Source organism: Solanum dulcamara, chromosome 1, assembly GCF_947179165.1.
Source record: "Solanum dulcamara chromosome 1, daSolDulc1.2, whole genome shotgun sequence".
Taxonomy (NCBI): Eukaryota; Viridiplantae; Streptophyta; class Magnoliopsida; order Solanales; family Solanaceae; genus Solanum; species Solanum dulcamara.
Window position 1 is genome coordinate 66331875 of NC_077237.1, and position 21041 is coordinate 66352915.

Sequence of the window (21041 nt, forward strand, 5' to 3'; positions counted from 1 at the left end):
GTGTGTTGGTGATCCTAGCTCCATTGTGCCTTTGGAAAATATTGGTGTAAAGGAGAGTTTATACTATGAGGAAGTTCCAGTTGAGATTCTAGACCGACAAGTTCGAAAGTTGAGAAACAAAGAAGTTGCATCTGTGAAGATGTTGTGGAGGAACCAAGAGGTTGAAGGTGCTACATGGGAGGCCAAGGCTTCCATGATGACACATTATCCCCATCTCTTTCCTTCCTAGTTGAGGTATTAAGTTTCTTCATGATTCACTCCATCGAATTCACACGTTTCAGTCATTCTCGTATCTTTCATATGCATGCATTTTCATGAAATTGATTTTTAGTCATGTTTTAGCTTGGGATTGAATATTTCATGGTTTATGCATTTTTAATGTGTCATTGCATTCATGTTGGGTTGATAGTCTCTTTCCGTGCTAGTTAAGTTCTCATTCGAGGAAGAATATTCCTAAAGAGGAGATATTGTAAGGCCATGAAAGTTGGAAAGTTGGAATGTTGAAGTTGAGAAAGGAAACTTAGGAGGAATGAGGCTGAGATTCGACGACTCACCGAAAGGGTTCGGCGGATCGCCGAAGTGCATGCGAGCTCACCTAATGTTACTGAAAAGTTTGCTCAGAAGAAGAGAAATTTGTTGAGGAGAAATCAAGTTCGATGACTCACGAACATATTCGGTGATTCGTTGAATTCGATGACTCTGTTGACACCCAATTTTGATCAATCTATCGTAAATAATGTTGGATTATTTTGACAATAAAATATAATTAGTGATTGAATAATATTTATTTACTTAGTAATTTAGTAGTTACTTATTTTATATATTTTGATAGAATTTTATTACATTCAAATTTCAAACTTGGTCAAATCTTTTCATATTTGGAAAAATCCACATCAATATTTTTCTTTCATGGGAAGAATATTATTTTCCTAAAAATCACTCCCATTAGATCAAGTTTTTCCTTTTATTTTGTTCCCTCCAACGTTCCTTATTTTTATTATTAAAATGAAAAGCTAATCTTCTTCAAAAAATAACTCCTCTTCACAAAAAAAAAAAAAAGAGGGTTCTGACTTCCTTAGTTTTTTTTCTCCACCATCAATTTAGCCTCTTAAACCACTTATTCTCTACTAGCTAATATAATTCATGAGGTAGCCATGAAACATCAACCTTTTTTTAAAACTTAGGAATTCCAATACAATTAAACTCCATAGCCAAAAAGCTCAAGCACGAGGTCCACCTTGAACCACTCCGGTCCATCGAAAACAGCCACCACTCACCACCTGCTTAATAAATCTCCAAGATAACATCTTTCCGATGATGTTTAACCGAACGTTTCTGAGTTAGGTTCAAGAGTTTGAGTCCGTCAAGATTTCTGACGGCATTCTCCTACTATGGTGCTTTTTGGTAGATGTTTAATGCATGATTATGAATGTACTTTCATTTTGCTGGACAACTAAATTTCTCCAACATATTACAAAGAGGATTTATGCTAAAGGTCCAATTCTAACTTTGTTCGCTTTGATTTCCAGCATTACTTCTCGTTTATATTTAAATTATGTTCATTCGGTTATCGGTCAATTCTTTACGCTCATATGTGGTTGCTTTTCTTGGATCTTATGGTGTTGATAGTTTGTTTCATTATTAGTTTATTTACGTCACTTTTGCAAGAAAAAAGAAATATCTTAGTTTGTTGTTTGAGTTGTATTAAAAGCTTTGGAGAAACAAATATTTGTTAATTATAGTCAGTTTCATTGTGGATTTTAAATATGTAAAGTGTGGAGCATGTTGAAGCTTTGGAGGATTTGTATTTGATATTTTAAAGAAACTTTTGTTGTTAAAGGTTCACTTCTCCATTTGTGTCTTATTTGATTGTGTTATATGCAAATGAATCCATGTTTGTTTATTACTAATAAAAAATTTAATTTGTTTCCATCCTCTTACTCGAGGTTATTTTTGAATTTTATCCTTCATTCCATCGTTTAGAGCATTTCTGTAGCGACCCCAAGTTATTTATGACTTACTGAAACTGAGTGTTCGGCCGTCTGGTCGCTCGTTTGGGTTTTAGGCCCATTTTCCTGTGTTGAAGTTTTTATAACCTAAAAAGTTGACTTCGGTCATAACTTCAGGAAAACGACCTCAGAATGGAATTTTGACGGTTCCATTTGTTTCATAATGGCCGAATTAGGCTAGTAGCATGCTCGGCATGAGTACCGAGACAATCGGTACGAGTTTAGGACCATTTGGCGCTTTTGTCTTTAAAATTTGGCCTATAGTTGACTTTGGTCAACATTTTTGGAAGACACCCTCGGATGAAAAATTGTGACAACACAGTTAGCTCCAAAATATCGAGTTTGGTCTAGAACGACTCTTTGTTTGCTTTTCTAAGCTTTCGGTCTAATCTCGAGGCCCGTTGTTAAAATGGGCTCAAAATGGCACTTGGGTGTGGGACCCACTTTTCTTCAAAAATGACCTCGTATGGGAAGCTCGAATGCGTCGTTGAGTTCGGAACGTTAAATTTTCTAGGGTAGCATATCTCGTTTGTGCGCATGGAATTTCGAACTAATTTTGAGCACCCCGTCAGAGGATTTAGCATGCTAAGCGCATTCTTGCACCAGTTGTGTCTGGTGTCGTCGCTTAAGTGACCCCTGGTCGCTAAAGTGAGTGTCGCTAAAGTGGCCAGGAGCTCGCTAAATCGACCAACCCTCTTGGGCGGGCGTCTCTTAAGCGACACTCCTTTCGCTTGGTGTCGATAATGCGATGCTCGCCTTTTTGGTGGGTGTCGCTTAAACGATCACCGGGGAGTTGCTAACGCGACAAAGAGGGTCGTTCTTAAGACCCAATTTTCAGATTTTCTATTAAATTTAAACCTTGTTTTCTCCTTCAATTCTTGGGCAATTTGGGTGATTCAAAAGGCTGAATTGTGTAGATTTTTGAGAAAAATCCAATTGTGTGTTCAGAATTAGGAGTTGAGGCTTCCTTTGAGGTAAAATTCCCTTTTTCTCCTGCATTTCTAAGTTCTTAGGCCTTGAAGTTGATCACTTGTGCATGTTAGGTTTGGGTCTGCTTTGGTGTGTGAATTGTGTTCCTTTGTGGAACATGAGATGGGGGTAGTAGTTGGAGCCTATTCTCAGAGTCAATTTCGTGAATTATAGAGTGTGTCCCACAATTCTCGATTTTTGACTCTGAAATTAGCCCGTCTCCGAATTCGATAATTTTAGTGTCATAACGATCATATTATTGTTGTGATTCTATCATTGATAGCGTGGCAGCATTCGAAGGCCACTCGGAAGGAAAAGTTCCGATTTTGTGAGTAGGAGCGCGCACGGTCGGCTTACAGGTAGGCTACGATTTTCCCCTCGTGAGACTGAGCATGCTCAGGCAATTGTATCTTGAATTTTATGAGTTGGAGGGGTTAGGGTGTCAAGCATGTTAATTCCTAGAATTCATGTTTTAGGCGCTATTTTAAGAAATTGTTGGATTGTTTAAGCATGATCCCTGCTATTGTCGTTCATCTACGCCTTGTTGTATGCATTGTCTGTGGTTATATGTTTGGAAATATGTTGGGCCTTAGTCTAGGCTTAGACTAATGATATTTATTTCACACAATTTATTTTTTTAGTGAATTGATTTGGTGAAAAGTTAAAATATATATATATATATATTATAACATATATTTTTCACTCATTTACTGTAAATACCTTCCGGCGGGAGATGGGTGGAGAAGCTTGGCCGGGATCTGCCTTGTAATTAATAGACTTCGTCGTCACTTCAACTAGCTAGCTGGATGCAGAATGCTGCACGGGTTTCAATGTGATCAGATCGCGATCGACTTTATGAAGCGCCTTTTTTTGACATTTTGTCTTTGCAGGTGCACGATTTCAAACCAATCAGGATTAGCTCCTGGGAGACTCATAATTCTGTCAGCACTTTTCAATACAATATGACCCACCACTTTGACAAATTACACAATTTTGAATAAAAGATGACCCACTACTTTGACTGAATTGCGCTGGGGCACATGACACGTACAGTACAGATAATTTTATCATATCATCAGTGGATTCATACATAATTGAACTACTGTCCACTCCTCATCAGGTTCAGAGCAACCTCTAGCATGTCTCTCCTTTTCAGTCTTTTCCTCATTCTCCTCCCTCTTATTAGCTGCAATATCGTTTATGGTGTCGGAATAAACTATGGGACGATCGGAAGCAACCTCCCTTCACCAAAGAAAGTGGCTCAGCTACTTCAGTCCACAATCTTTGACAAGGTTAAGATCTACGATACCAACCCTGAAATCCTTGAAGCCTTCTCCAACACCGGCATTGACCTCATTGTTGCTGTTGAAAATTCCCACGTCGCAAACTTAAGCGCCACACAATCCGCTGCGGATAAGTGGTTCACCACTCGTATATTGCCTTTCATTCCTTCCACTTCTGTCGTTGCAATTGCCGTAGGAAATGAGTATTTAAATGCGGATGGCGATGATCATCAATTGTTAGACCATAATGCGTTACTCCAAGCAATGCAAAATCTGCATTCGGTTCTACTATCACGCGGATTAGACCGCAAAATTAAAGTGTCCACCCCACATAGCATGGCTGTACTTGCTTCTTCGTTTCCACCTTCGTCGTCTACATTTGCCACTACACTCCTTCCTATTATGACTTCCATTGTCGCGCTTTTAGCTGATACAAATGCCCCCTTCATGATTAATGCATATCCATATTTTGCTTACCGGGACAATCCCTCTATGGTCAATTTAGAATATGCGTTACTAGGAAACGCAACCGGGGTACGTGACCCTAAAGGTTACGTATACAATAACATGCTAGATGCACAAATTGATGCGATTCGATCAGCAATCAATGCATTGGGTTTTGGAAATCGGACGATTGAGATTGTCGTGTCAGAATCAGGATGGCCATCGAAGGGAGATGCAGCCGCAACCACTGAAAATGCTAGAACTTATAATACCCGATTAATTGAACGTGCTCAGTCGAATAAAGGTACCCCGATGAGCCCAAAAGATCGCATTGATGTTTTTGTGTTTGCGTTATTCAACGAAAACAAGAAACAAGGAGCAAATAGCGAGAGAAACTTTGGGATTTTCAATGGGGATGGATCAAAGGTTTATGATGTGGATTTGAGTTGTCAATTCTGCAGTAATGAAAAATTTGGAGAGAAAATAGTATCGTCCTTAAGTCGTGGACCTTCAGTTTGGTGTGTGGCTAAGCCACATGCAGATGACAAGGTAATACAGGCGGTGCTGGATTTCTGTTGTGGATCTGGGGGCGTGGACTGTAGAGAGATATATGAAAATGGGGACTGCTTTCAACCTGATAAAGTTTATGCCCATGCATCCTATGCCATGAACGCTTATTATCAGATGCATGGAAGGAATTATTGGAACTGTGACTTCAAAGGCACTGGTCTTGTTACCTTCAGTGATCCAAGTAAGTTTATCTATATATTTGACATTGCGCCTTTCTTAATGTACATACATAGGATACATTTAGTTGTTTATTGTTGGAATTAATTACTTAGAATAATTCAAATTGTAGTAAACTCAAAATTATTAGGATTCAATATTTGTTAGTTTATTTACTTCCATCTCTAGTTAGTCAAAATTCATGAAGACATTTGTCAATTTATAGTCAATGTAGCTACGTTTCCTGTTATTATTAATATAAATAAAAGGCATAGTACATGTGTCATTTGACATTACATGTTCCAACTTTGAGTGTGCACATATAGACATTTAAATTTATATAAAAATTGAACAAGTAACAAACACATCTTACTTGTCATAATATATATATATATATATAGGACAACTATTTAAGTTCTCTCATAGGATACTCGTCTCTACTTGTTCAACTTAATATAAGTTTAAATGTTTATTTCTGTACACCCAAAATTAGAGAACCGTCAATTTAGATGACACATTTATATATTTTGCCTAAATAAAAGTAGTGCTAGCTATTTTTGTAGTGTGATGAATTGTAAAGAGCATTCAAAATTGATTAGTTTATGAATAAAAAAAATTCATGGTTTTATTTTGATCAATAGTTAGTCAACATTGCTTTGTTTTGACCTATAATTTCCTTTTGTTTATAATCAGGTTATGGAAAATGCTTCTATTCGCATCAGTGACATGGAATCAGAAAGGGAAGGGGTGTGAGATCAAAGCCTTTAATTTACTACTCTTGAACTAATATATCAACGTTAATTATGTAATTCCCCTGCCATTATGAATTAGAGTTTTACTCTTTTGAGTAGAAATTAAACCCCATCATAATATAATTTACAATTTCACTGCAGCAGTGGGGGATATCTTTTCCCACCAACAATGTACTAAAGTCATTTGCATCAATGCCTTACACACCAACTCAAAAAGGTGGGGTCCCTTAAAAAGATTTCAATTTGATTATAATGTGCAATAGCAATGAATATGAGCTAAGGGTGTCAAATGGGCTGGGTGGCCGGTTTTCGGCCCATTAAGGGCTCGGCACGGTTGGGAGCGGATCGAGTATTGGCCCACCCCAAAAGAAAGTTGGGCTGGTTCGGTGTAATTTTTGGCCTGGACCGATTAGATTGGTTCGTTATGGAATCGGTAGCTGGCCCATCGGTCCACTAGCCTAGACCGGCCCAATATAATTAAAAAAAATTATTTTCTGAAATAGCCGTTGGGCCACTTTCCAAAAAATGGTTGTTGGGTCCAATGACAAAAAATGATTAAATGTTGTCGATATTTATAGAAAAGAACTTGAGTAATAAAAAAATTTCTGTTTAAAAAAAATGTCATTTTTGGCCAATTTTCAGAAAATGGTTGTTGGGCCAACATCTATATAAAATGACATTTTTTAAAAAAAGAAAAAAAAATTATTAATCTAATTGTTTTCCATAAATACCTACAACATTTAATCATTTTTTTCCACCAACAATCATCTAATTCTCTCAATTTCTTAATTCTCTCTTAAAGTGATATCAATCTTTTATTAGTTTTTGTACAAAAAAATCAAGTGGAAGTTTTCAACTTTCAAGTGTTAAATATTCATCAATTTTACGATTCTTTGTTTGATTCCGACAATTTTGTATAATCGTTCCTTCTCTTGCTTTTATTTTATAAATTAATTCTAGTATATTTAAATATTTAATTTTTGTGTTTATAATTTTTATTAGTTTAATTTGCATAATGGATAGATTAAAAAATATAGGTAAAAGTGTTAAAAATTTGTGTCTTGGCGAAGGTAGTGATAGTAAGAAAAAAGTGCTTCCGATAGAGGTAGTATAAGTAGAAATTATTCTCGTATGCCTGAAGCACCACCAAATAAATTTGGAGAAATAGGTGTAGGTACATATGATATGAATGAAAATGAATATCAAGAAACTTATGGTATAAAATAACCAAATGAATTTGAAGTAGAAATAGAATAAAATAATAATAATGATGTTGATGTTACATTAATTAATCCTGATGTAGATATAGGTAATGCTCAATTTAGAACTGTTAATTTTCATCCATGACCTGTAAAAGAAACAAAAAAAACTAGTTTAGTATGACATTGTTTTGAACGCATAGCCGAAACAATTAAAGTTCAATGTAAAGAATGTCAAAAAAAATTGAGCATAAGATTGGGGGTAATAAAGGTGGAACAAGTCAATTGACTAAACATCTAGACAATGAGCATTCTGGTTGGAAAGAACGAATAAGGGGTGCTACTAGACCAGTTCAAGGTAGAATAAACCTACAAACCAAAAAATTAATGGGACGTACAATAAAATGAGAGACCATGAAGAGATAGCAAAAATAATAGATGTGGGTTGTGTACCTTTTTCGTTTGCTTCTTCTGATGTTTTTATTCATTATATACAATTAATTTATAATCTCATGTTTAACGGTATTCCTAGAAGTACTTGTAGATCAGATGTTTTTATATTTCATGGACAATATGCATATTATTTACGTTGGTTATTAACAAATCTTCCATGTAGAGTTTCACTTACTTCTGATCTTGGTCGTGCTATAAATAAAAATGATTATTTAATTGTTACTTGTCATTGGATAGATAGTGATTTTATTATGCAAAAACGTATTTTAGCATTTCAATATATTGAAGATCGAAAACATAATGCACAATTTATTTCTGATTCTATATCAATGGTTGCAAAATATTATGGTTTTCAACACAAAGTTTTATGTATTTCTTTTGATAATGCATATAACAATACAATTGCTATTAATTCTTTGAAAATTGAGCTCCCCCCCTTAGAAGATATTTTTCATATTAGATGTGCTTGTCATATATATAATTTAATTGTAAAAGATGGATTTTATTTTTTTGAGCCAACAATTGAAAAAATTATGCATGAAGTTGGTTTTATTCAAGGAAATAATATAAAAGCTAGATTTAAAGAATTTAAAAGAAAATGAGAGAAAAATAATCTTAGACCAAGATTAATGCCCGAAAAATTGAGACTAGGTGGAATTCGATTTATGATTTTTTAAAGACTTATAATATTTATAAAGCCCCTATAACTATAACTTTTTATCAATATGCATATAAATTTTCTGAAGTCATATTGGAAGAATCTTATTAGACTAAAATTAATGATGTTGTTATATTTTTTAAAAAAAACTATTTAGCTACACTTGAATTTTTCGGTGCTTATTATCCTAGTATTTTCAATATTTTAGTTTATTTAGCCGAAATTTCTGTATTGCTTATGGAATATAAAAAAAATGATGATTACAAAGAAGTTGTCGCTGAAATGATAGAAAAATTTTAAAAATATTTGTTTCTTATTCCTCCTATTTATTTAATTGGTGCTATGTTAAATCTGTATATGAAATTTAATACTATGTCTGAATATGTTCTCCTTATATATACTTCTATAGAAATTGAAAAAGATGAAGATCCTAATATGTTTAAGGCGATGCGTGCTACAAATGATCATATTCAAATATTATATAATCATTAAATCAACTTACTTGATAATGCTACCCCTAGTCATACTGTTCCTCCATTCTTTCCGACGGCATCCTTCCGCATTGGTGGCTAGTGGAGTGTCACTATCCCATTCATTATTTTTGTCTCCCTTCTGACGAGCCATCATCTTCTAAAAGACAGGCATGTGATATATCTGTCCATAATTTTTTTAATTTATCTATTTGGAATAAAATATAGCCTACATCACAATAGACTATAAATTGAGACGAGCTTAATAATTATTTGAGACAGGTTCTAGAGACTTATGATGAAAATAATGTCGCTACACTGGAATGATGGAAGAACAATCAAAAATAATATTCAGTACTATCAATTATGGTTAGGGATGTGCTAAATATTTCAATGTCAATTGTTACATCACAGAACGCATTTAGTCAAGGAAGACAACAGATCGGAGATAATCGACACTTTTGGGGAGCAATGCCATGAATGTTTTAATTTGCGTCAAAGATCGGATTAGATCAGAGCATAGGAATTAATGAAGAGCAGAAGATACGGAAGAAGATGAAGAACTTGAAGAAATAATGTCAATTGGAGATTCTTCGGTACAAGCTAGTCCAAATTACGGATTAGTTGATTTTGAAAATTATGAGTCAATTGCTGTTAATGTTAATACAGATGAATTGAAGAAAATAATTTGAAATATGTAGAAGTTACAATTCATTATATACAACTAATTGTAAGTTTGTAACTTGTATATTTTGAATTTTATCAATATATTAATAAAGTCAAAGACTCATTGAATTTTTTGTATTTCTTAATTTTTTTTCTCTATAAATTTTGTATGATTCAATTAAATAATTTTTTTTACTTTACATAATCATATAAGAAAAAATAAATTTGTAGTCAGTATAAGATTTCAATACTTGAAAAAATATTATTATAATAGATAATATATTGTGAGTATATTTGTTATACATTGTAAATACATATAATATATAATGTAAGTATATCACTAAAATAGATAATATATTTTAGGTATATTTTGTATACTTTGTAAGTATATGTATATATACATATATTATAATGTAAGTATATCACTATAATAGATAGTATATTGTGTGTATATCACTATAATAGATAGTATATTGGATATACTATATATATATATATATATATATATATATATATATATATATATATATATATATATATTAATGTAAGTATATAATTATAGTAAATAGTATATTGTGAGTGTATTTGATATACATTATAAGCATATATATTATATATAACATAAGTATATCACTATAATAGATAGTATATTGTGAATATATTAGATATATATTGTAAATATATATAGTATACTGTAAGTTTATCACTATAATAGATAGTATATTATAAGTATATTTGATATACTTTGAAGTATATATATAATATAATGTAAGTATATCACTATAATCGATAGTATATTGTGAGTATATCACTATAATAGATAGTATATTATAATAGATAGTATATTATGAGTATATTTGGTATATATTGTAAGTATATACAATATAATGTAAGTATATCATTATAATAGATAGAATATTGTGATTATATTTGATATACATTGTAAGTATATATGTAATATAATATAAGTATATCATTATATATTTTAAGAATATAAATTGTTATAATTACTTCTAAATTTAAAAGATAATGATACACTATATTGATGATTGACTCAAATTTTTTAATACACAAACATCGCCAAAAAAAAGCCCAATGGGTCTAGTCCAGCCCGTCACGTCAGGCCCGACAACTATACCCTTAATAGGTCCTGGGCTGGGCCGTCTGACCTTTTGGCACTGTTGGGCCCGGATCGGACCGGCCCAGCCCAGGCCGGTACCTGATGGACAAAAAAATTGGTGGGCTTATATGACCCGGCCCACTTAACACCCTTAATATGAGCAAATCTACATTGACAACAAAAGTTAGAATAAGCTCTCCCTAAAATTATTGTTTTATAAAAATTGTGTAGAAATATGATCTATATATGAGTAGATTACATCTGGAAAAAAAATGTAAAAGTTACCTGTGATAAACATATATACTTAGTAATTGTTAACATTGGAAAATTTGATTGATGCATGTAAATTATATATAGATCCACATATAGGTATCATATCAATTTTCTGATTCAAAACTATAACTCCTTTCATCCGTGAATTTGACAAAAAAATGTTAGTTGAATTGTTTAATATAATCTTATTACTGAATACAACAATTAAGAAAAGGATAGGAAATCCAAAATTATTTTTGTACGTACCTATATTTGTATATAACCAGCTGAGTTATATAATAGCAATGGAATTTTAAGAGAAAAAGAAAAAGGAACTAATATAATGATTTGACACAAAGTCTTAAACTTTGATATAAAACAGTCAGCCATATGCTTTGGTTTGAAAACAGTCAGCTTTGGTAGCATATCACTAAGGGCTCATTTGGTTGGGGAACAAGTTATCCCGAAACTAAAAATTTTGGGATTAGTTATTGAAAGATCGTTATTCCATTCTCAATGTAGTATAAAAATAACATTATAATCCTAAGATAAGTTATCTCGCAATTTTATCTCGAGATAAGTTATCTCGCGATTTTATCGCAGAGTTCTTCTGCCTAGTTCGCTTGGAAATGAACGGTTGATTAATTGGTATATGATGCAATGATTCATTCCGTTGTTACTTGAAATAGTTCCAATGAAACTGCTTAATATAAAAATTTTGGGGTCAATTCCGACCTCGTTGACCTTCCAAGTCAAAGTTGACAGGTCAACAAGCTTCTCCATAGCAAACCCTGAGAAACAGTAAACTATTTTATGTAGCTTTCAAGGATTTTATTCTAACTTAGTGAGAGCACTTCATAAAATATCCTAGGGCTTATTTTGAGAGAGAAGAATTCAAAAGAGAGGAGAAAGGAAATTCTTCTTGCAAATCAACCACTGTTTCTTCCTTCGGTTTCTCCAGCAAGCCATCGAACCACCAAATGGAAATGGAGATGTATGGGGATTGGGGAAGCGGCTCGACTTTGAGGTAGGTTATGATTTAATTCTCATTAGAATTGATTAATGATATGTTCTACATCGCAGATTTGAGAGGTATAAAATTTAGGTCTCCCGGTATTGAAAATTGGGTGTTAACCTTAAAAATAGAGTAACCCAAATTTTTTAATCATGGTGGTGATCTATATGGATTGTTAATAGCATAAAATATGAAGAGATACTTAGGAATTTCATGGTATTTTAATAATTCGAGCAAATGTGAAAAGTGCATAGAGTCAATCTGGTTGTGCTTGTTATGTCTTTGGTAATGAAACCATGTGGTACTTGATAATGGTTATGGGGAAGGAAGGATTGTTTATGGGTCTTGATGTGTTTGTCAGGTGGAATCAAGAGGGTTGCATAGTTAGTAAAATCATAATTGGTTAAGTAAAGAAGAAGAATGAGCTTAAATGAGGATTAAAATGTGATATTAATAAATGGCTCTAAAGGTAAGTAAGAAGAAAGTTAGTTTAAACATGATGATCAAAGTTGAGCAATTTGTTTAAGTCGATAAAGTGACTTGGATACTTTAAAGTGGGGCGAACAACTGTGATAACTAAAGGTTTATTTGGAGTTACACTTTGCTTAGTTTCTGATATGTAATATGAGTTGTACAACATGTTGATTGGTCATTGGAGTAGTTTTGTTTTGTCGATAGTTGAATTAATGATTTCTTGTATGAATAAACATGTCAGCTATTGTGAATTTTTTATTAATCTATATATACTAATGTGATGTCCTGAGAGATAACTGGAAATGCTAGCATATTGAGATATATTGTAACACATCTGAAGTCCCTAAGTACAAATCCATTGGATATTTTAGGAAAAATCTGAAGTCTGCAATTTTTGGGTTTTATGATGGACGTTTACGGGGTAAATGGAACCATGGCTCGTAAATACCATTTGTAGATGAGACTTTAGAAATCAAAAATTTGGTCTGAGATTTATGAGCCAGGTGTTACGAGTTGTACTTTGTTTTATGGGTCGCAGATCGAGGTCGTAAATGATGTTCAAAAACTCGGGAAAAATTAGACTTGAATAGGACAAGAGGAATTATGGGTCATGGATGATTTTACGGACCGTAGATGGTCTTGTAAACCAAAGTCCCAAACTTTAATACTTAGATTTATATTTGAGTTCTACGAAATACTATCTACGAGTCATAGTTTGAGAAATGGTCTCTAGAAAGGGTCTCGTAGATTAAACCTCAAAGATAATGCTTTTCAGTATTATTGTTCTACAAATTAGCAGGACAGGTCATAATCCGGACTATGAACCATAGTTTAGTCTCGTGGTTTGAAACTTCAGAAATCCTGAAATCTTTCCTGATATCTACGGAAAGGGATCTACGGTCCGCAGATGACCCATGTAGTTGTCTTCTAACAACTTTTAATCAGAGTGTTTAGGTCTTTTCCCATTCTTTCAATCCTTATACTACGTTATTTGATTATTCTAAGTGGAATTATGTGATTCTTATTAGCATAAATCTCTCATTCTCTCATAGCATACCCAAAATAGATTTGTTCTCTCTCATGTCTTCTCTCAAGCAAGAGTTACGGTTTCAAACTTCAAGTCTCCATTCCTTAGAATCAAGACAAGGTTTCTATTCGAGGCATGTGTAATTTCATCAATATGGGTATCTCTTCACTCATTGAGTCCCAAGAAAACTCCAATTCTTCAAGTTCTATGATTCTCCAAACCTAGAATTTTTAAATTTTCATGGGTTTTTATTGAAATTCAGTTCTTCTTTAAGTATGATATTTAATTTCATGTTTTCAATTATAATTTCATGTTTTAATGGTATTTTAATGAACTCATAGCATGAAAGTAATTTTATGATTTAGAATTATGCTATTTCAGATGCATGTCTTAGATTGCCATAATTTTGATGCTTTCAGATAAAGTATCTTTTAGTTATTATCAGATTAAATTATGATTCAGGAGCTACTCAATATATTATCAATTTATATAATTATAGTATTATCATATTAATACTGTATTAGTTTTATGCATTTTTCTATGAGAGTAATAATTAACACCAATCGAAGTTAGGGATGAAGGATTTTGATTAGCATCCGTGGTCGTTTAGTAGAAATTCCTATTCCCAGAACTATGTGCTAATGTAGGATTTTTCTCACACAGACTTTAGCTTAGTGGATCCACATTAGCTCAGATTCAGCCTTTATACCTTAGCAACTATATATGCTGTTTTTGGTGGGGCAATACACCAGACTCAGTGTTGTAGCTCACGTGGTTCTGTCAGTTAATAGTACCTCCCAAAGTTAGACTTTTCAGTTATTGCATGATAAAGTATTTCAGTTATCTCAGTTCAATTTATAAGTTTTCATGTTATTTACTTGATCATTGCATCAACATGTTTTACAAATTCAATATGTTCTGATATTATGTTTATTATGCATATTCCTCATACTCAGTACATTCAAAGTACTACCATATACTTTTTGTCTATATTATTTATTAATATAGGTTCGGATATTTAACATTCGAGCCATGGTTAGTATGAGTTCTGATCTGCAAGTTAGCCTTTTTGATGAATCCTTAATATTTGGAGATGACCTCTATCTTTGATTTCATCATTTACTTTCAGTTTCAGACATATAGAGTTAGTTAGAGATTTGTCCTAGCAACTCGCATGTAGTTGAAGCTTTTCAGATAGTCAAATTAGATTCCTCTTATGTTGTTTAGATATTTTCTATTTGATGTTAAAATCTTACTAGACTATTCATGTTGATTTACGCATTTCAGTTATCTCTTGATGTTGATTTTATGAATCTTAGTGTCATGCCATGTCATCAAGTTAGCTTTGGATCACTTATGGCTCTAAGAACAGTGTCACAACTAGGGGTTAGTCTTGATTCATAACAAAAACTTGATATCAGGGCTTCAGGTTCAAGTGTCTTAAGGTGTGTGAAAGCCGCATTAAGTAGAGTCTTATTCATGGGTATGAAGAGCGCCACATCTATGAATAGGAGGCTATGAAATATTTTAAGAAATACTTCACTTCTTCTATACTCTCAGTCATGTGATAGAGTGTAACTCTATTTAATATCCTTCTAACTCTTGCTCTATACGTTTACAACATCATGCCTCCCAGAAGAGCCTATCTCAGAACGAACAGAGATGAAGAGTAACAAACACCTTCAGTTCCAGTAGACTCTTTGGCTGAACATGTCTCTCATGCTAAGTTTAGGGCTGTTTTTCAGGTGCTGGGCCAAGCTATGACTGATCAAGACAATTGAGTGATTGTGGCTCTGATTAATCCTAATGCTAATACTGCTGCTACTAGAGTCTGGGACTTCACTCAGATGAATCCTCAAAATTTTCATGGTTTTATGGTATATGAGGATCCACAGGAGTTCATTGAGGGTATCAAGAAGATCACTATGATTATGGGTGTCATTCCGATCGAGAGTGCAAACTTGGCTGTTTATCAGTTGAAGTTGAAGGGAGTGACTCAAATTTGGTATAAGCAATGAAAGGATGATAGGGCTGATGTTTTAGGCCCCATTGATTGGAACAAGTTTGAGGGTGTTTTTTTAGATAGGTTCTTTTCACTTGAGTTGAGGAAAGCTAAGGTTCAAGAGTTCATTAACTTGAAGCAAAGAAATATGACTATGAAGTAGTACTCTTTGAAGTTTATCCAACTATCAAAGTATACAACGACTAAGGTGGTTGACTCTAGGGTCCGCATGAGTAAGTTTGTCTCTAGTGTTTCTAAGATAATGGTGAAAGAGTGCAGAACCAAGAGAGACGGATATCTCCAATTTTATGACTCATGCTCAAAATTTTATGAGAAGAAGCTTAAGGAAAATATTGGGGATAACGAGAGGGCTCGGACAGATAGTGTGGACTACTCTTAATAGAAATTAGGAGGTGGTAGTCTCTCTCAGTTTTGATAGAAATACTCTTCCTGACCCCATCTTCTGCTAGTGCTCTGGTGCCTAAGTTTAACAAGTATGGAGAACCCGACTATAAGTTTCAAGGTGGTGTCATTAGTGGTTTCTCTTTACCGATTTGTCATAAGTGTGGTAAGAATCATCCAAGAGAGTACATGGCTGGTAATGGGGGTTGTTTCAGATGTGGAAAGATCGGTCAAAGTTTGAGGGATTGCCCATCGGCCTGAGGCAAGGGTAGGGATGTTTGCCAGCAGTCTCAGCCGAACACTTCAGCAGCTCCAGGGTTCTGCAGGGTACCTTATCTAGTTTTGGTGGCGGACAATGCCAAACATATTTTATGTTCTTCTGACTCAACAGGATGAAGAAGATTCTCCAGGTGTGGTCACTGGTATGTTATGAGTCATTCTTAACCGCCAAAGGTGGGGATTAGGAATTGCCTAATTTATATATTAATATTAGCAAAAATACAGAGTCGATGTGTTGAGTTTTTGTCCAAATCACCTTGAGAAATAAAATGGATGAACAATTCATCCTTTTACGAAAATGTCCTAATACAGTGGTACATGGTAACGTCTCGGGTGCATAAATACAAAATGTGAAATATACAGCTTCCATGTCCCAAATAAGATCAAAAGTAATTAACCATTATCAAAAGAAAAAGACCTCCTTTGTGCTCGAATTCTTAAATTTGGTGTTCCTTCAATGTCATTCTTCAACCATTTTTTGACTTTATTGAGAAGAGTCAAATTCTGTGTGAAGAAGGAATATTTCCTTTGTTTTTCACTCATATTAGCTAGGTAATCTACCGAGTAATTTACTTTTCTATAACAATGTTGGAATTTGTAATCAACATTCTCTTCAGGAAATTAACTGGCTAATGAGATCAATGATATAATAGTTGACACTGGATTGATCATTGCTCATGTTAATAATGATCATGGAGTCAGATTCTATGTCAACATTTTTGTATCCATTAGTGATGCACCATTGCATTCCCTGAAGAAGAGCGTTGTATTAAGCAACATTATTAGTACAGTCTCTATAGTAGTTTGAGTAAGCTATGATAAAAAGACCATTCTCATCCTTGAGAATGCCTCCTCCACCTGCATTGCCCGGGTTTCCTTTGCTGCATCCATCGGTGTTCAATTTGAATCTGGTTGGACTTGTTTTACTCTACCTAAGATATCTGATGTTAATCCTAGGTTTGATTCTTTCAATTTATATTATAGTGTTTCTCCATTACTGAGTGTAAAGTACTTTTGGGAATTTACAAATGAGTAACATTCTGATCTGACAGATAACATGATTGATAATACTTATTGAAAGCTTTTAACATCCTCATACTTATTGTTGAAGATAAGGATTATGATGAAGCTAAGGATCAGGTTAAACAACATGGTCCAACTGATAGGAGTCATGAAGACTGTCAAAGACTGTTAAAGAGTTAGAGTTGGACTCACTGTTGGAGAGTTAGAGTCAGACTGTGACTAGGCTATGTAAACGTAGTGATTGTAGTCTATCTGTAATTAATCTATTACTTGTAATCTTATTTGTGTTGTAGTATAATTCTATGTTTATCTAGCCTAGGACTCTACAACTCTCTCTTATATAAAGCAGCATGTACTCGATTGTTAATTATCAATATAATCCTTAATTTCTCTTAATAGTTGTTGAGATTTCTACATGGTATTAGAGCTTTTAAGATTTTCCACTGTCTAAAGTATTGAATCCAAGATAATCCCACGTTCAACTGAAATGGTTCCCTTACTAATACATTGTCCACTTTTTCCCGTCACCACCTCATTGCCTCTTTCCCCATTAAACTTAAGCCAACAAACTATCTCTTATGGAGGACACAAATGATGCAGTTGATTTGGGTGATGAGACTAACCTATCTCATCACAATGAATAAACCACTAAAAGTGGTTGTTCCACTTGAAATACTGCTGAGAAAGCTATAACCGTTGAGAAGGATGCAGAAGATAGTGTCAACATTGATGATTGGGAGGAGAAAGATGTGTTGTTAAGGAGTTGGATCTCAGGCACCTTTATAGAACAAAGCATGTGCTTAAATTATGGGCTGCTCAATTGCCAAGAAGATGCGGGAATGCTTGAAAGAAGCCTATCTTCAAGCAACCAAAGATAAGGAGTTTCAACTCAAACAATAACTGCAAAATGTTAGCTAGGAACCAATAAGATTGATGAATACATTAAGGAATTCAAAGGAATATCTGACGGCCTTACAACCATTCATAAACCTATGGATGAAGATAGCAAAGTAATTATTTTTTCTTGAGTTTTAGGTCTAAAGTATAAGACCTTCAAGATTGTCATGCTAGGTAAGACACCATATCCCACTCTTAATCAATTTATTAATGCTCTCAGGGATTTTGATATGAGTGAGGATGAAGAATAGGTGCCACAAAAGAACCATAACATGGCATTCTCTACTCAAAAGGGCAGGGGAAGAGGAAACTATTCTTAGAGAAAAGGAAACAACAACTTTAACTCTAGAGGAAGAGGTTTCAAGCCTGCTGGAAAGGAATAAGTTCTCAGAACAATTAAAGCTTTCCAAGTGGAAATAAGGAAAGGAACATTAATGAGTCATGTCAAATCTGTGGTAGGAATAACCATACTGATTTTAAGTGTTTTTACAGGTGGGATTATTCTTACCAATCTGCAGATGAACTACCACAAGCATTGGGTGGTGTCAATTTGCAGAATATATCTGCTATTGATGACACCTTGTATGTGGACTTAAGAGCCAACAATCATATGACAAATAACTTAGGTATTCTATCTGACCTTAAAAACTATAATGGATCTGATAAAATCATAGTTTGTAATGAATCACAATTAGATATAACAAATGTTGAAATTGTCACGATCCAATTTCTTGAGTCATGATAGTACCTACTATAACCCATCAGTTGGTAAGTCAACTTGTAACCCGAAACTACAAGTAATGAGTTTGAGTGCAGAAACTAAATAAGATAGGCAATTCTAAGATGAAAAGAATAGATAAGCGGAAGCAACCCAAAACATATATATACAAAAGAAGATCCCTCCAAGTACATAGCCACTAACAAAATGAGTACAAGCTCCAAAAGTGGACTATAGAAACTGGACTGTCTCAAAATGCACTAGACTAGTCAATGTATACAAATAGAGACTTAAATAGTACAAAAACGCCATATGCTCACCTCGTCTTTGGATCAGTCTACTGTAGGCTCGATACCAATGCTGGCCACTGGTGCTCAGACCTGCATCATAAAAAAGATGCAGAGTGTAGTATGAGTCCACAACAACATGTACCAAGTAGGCATTATAGGTCGGTTGAGCTTGAAAGGTAAAGGCAATATGAAAAGAAGGAATAGAGCAGAATAATGGTCAAGAGAGGAAAGCTATAGTGTAATAATAAGATGAACACGAGTGTATAAAGGACTAACTGAAGTAATCTACAAACTAAACTATACCTAACTGGACCCCCATAAGCCAAGAAGGTACACTCGTGCACAAGTTTAAATAAAACACCGAATGGACTCCCATAAGCCCGACGAGTACACAAAATAGTTATGACTAAAGAGAACTGAATCTGAGGACTCAAAACTAGAGTGTACTGAACCAAAACCTCAACCAACACTAGTAGAATATGACTAAATGGAGGAACGTCGCACATGATGCTCCCCAAAAGTATCTAAGTAACCAACTGCAGATACTATGTAATTGAGGTCGGAACTCCAACCGAATGCTCTAAATGATTATCTGAGTGATCGAGGTTGGAGCTTGAATTTGGATGCTCTTTGAAATATCAATAAGGTTGGGGCTTGAGAATAAATCTGGATACCAGGCAAAAGTGCTAATGTAGTTGCTAAAGGAGTACCAATTTATCCATAATCATAACATCTGTGGAATGTTTTCCACATTTAGCCAATCAATGTAATTCCCGAGGAAGAATCTGCAACTAACCTCCAATCGCAGAATGAAATCGGTGTTGTCGACGTAACTCGCGAAATCATAGAATAAAAAAAATGTCTAACTATCGTTGGAGCCAACAAATCACCTAGCTAAGGCTTAAACTATCATATTCAAGTCTGCTATACCAGTGTACAGGGATCTAAGCTGACCAAAATGACATCGGGGCAAAACTAAGACCTATCGAGTCCGAATCATGCATTTCTAAAGTAAGCACTAGTCAAACCTAGGATAAGGCCCAAAATATTTCCAATAAATAGCAAAATAGTATACAAATACTCCACATAGCAAAGAGGATCAAATAAATAAGTACAAGGCATGCCCACAGTTACTTGATAATCCCCGAAATAGGCCCAAAACATAAATTCTAAACACCTATACATGATTCAATAGCTACCCAACCCAAATTCTAACTAATCAACATGCAATCACATTCTCAAGCTCAATCTAAAGGAAGGGAAGCCTACTTGTAGGCCGAACAGGCGCGCTCTAAACTACTCTACCAGAGCTTTTCCCTTTCGAATAGCCTCGAATTGCTACCACACTGTCAAAAATAAAATCGCAATGTCGTTACAGTTATTTAGACAGTAAAGACAAAACTGAGACGGAATAATTTTGGAGTCAAAAAGGAAAATAAGTGAACCGCTCTAATAATTCTGGAATTGACTCCATCAAGAGGTCCTAAACACTACCCCAAACTTGTGTTCCAAAATGGAACACAATTTGGGTCTCAAAATAGCCCAAACAAGCACATGTAATAATTTTACAAATTTATCACTATTAAAGAGACATGGCAGCAACTATAACCAAGAAATTACCAGAAATGAGGGCCCAACTACTAAAACCAACCACACCACGATGATTCTCATAAAAAACCCTATAATCTAGGCTCTTGATGTCACATCCCGGGAAGGTACCCTAGGTGTGGCCGGCACTTAGAGACTATTGCTAGTCCCCAAGCAAACCACTTGGCCTGTTCACACAATTATTCAATCAACTCTCTATCAGCGGAAGACTTAAGTCATCAAGATGATCAAATAAATACTTAAGGATTAAGGCCAAAGGCCAACAATCTATCTAATCTAATCAACAAGACTAGTAGGAATAAAAC

The 21041-nt window shown here is 34.3% G+C and overlaps 1 protein-coding gene across 1 annotated transcript; it reads left to right on the forward strand.

Annotated features, from left to right (window-relative positions):
- The first annotated feature begins 4058 nt into the window (after positions 1-4058).
- LOC129892889 (glucan endo-1,3-beta-glucosidase 12-like) lies at positions 4059-6323 on the forward strand. The gene is made up of 2 exons (XM_055968430.1): positions 4059-5456; positions 6125-6323. The coding sequence occupies exons 1-2, from the start codon at positions 4118-4120 to the stop codon at positions 6154-6156; spliced, it is 1371 nt and encodes a 456-aa protein (XP_055824405.1). The 5' UTR covers positions 4059-4117; the 3' UTR covers positions 6157-6323.
- Positions 6324-21041: the final 14718 nt, after the last annotated feature.

What these genes read in the sequence shown, in the direction of transcription:
- LOC129892889 (XM_055968430.1), top strand. Translation starts at nt 4,118, where the DNA reads ATGTCTCTCCTTTTCAGTCTTTTCCTCATTCTCCTCCCTCTTATTAGC. An exon ending in TGTTACCTTCAGTGATCCAA is followed by an intron (nt 5,457 to 6,124) that starts GTAAGTTTATCT and finishes GTTTATAATCAG; the next exon opens with GTTATGGAAAATGCTTCTAT.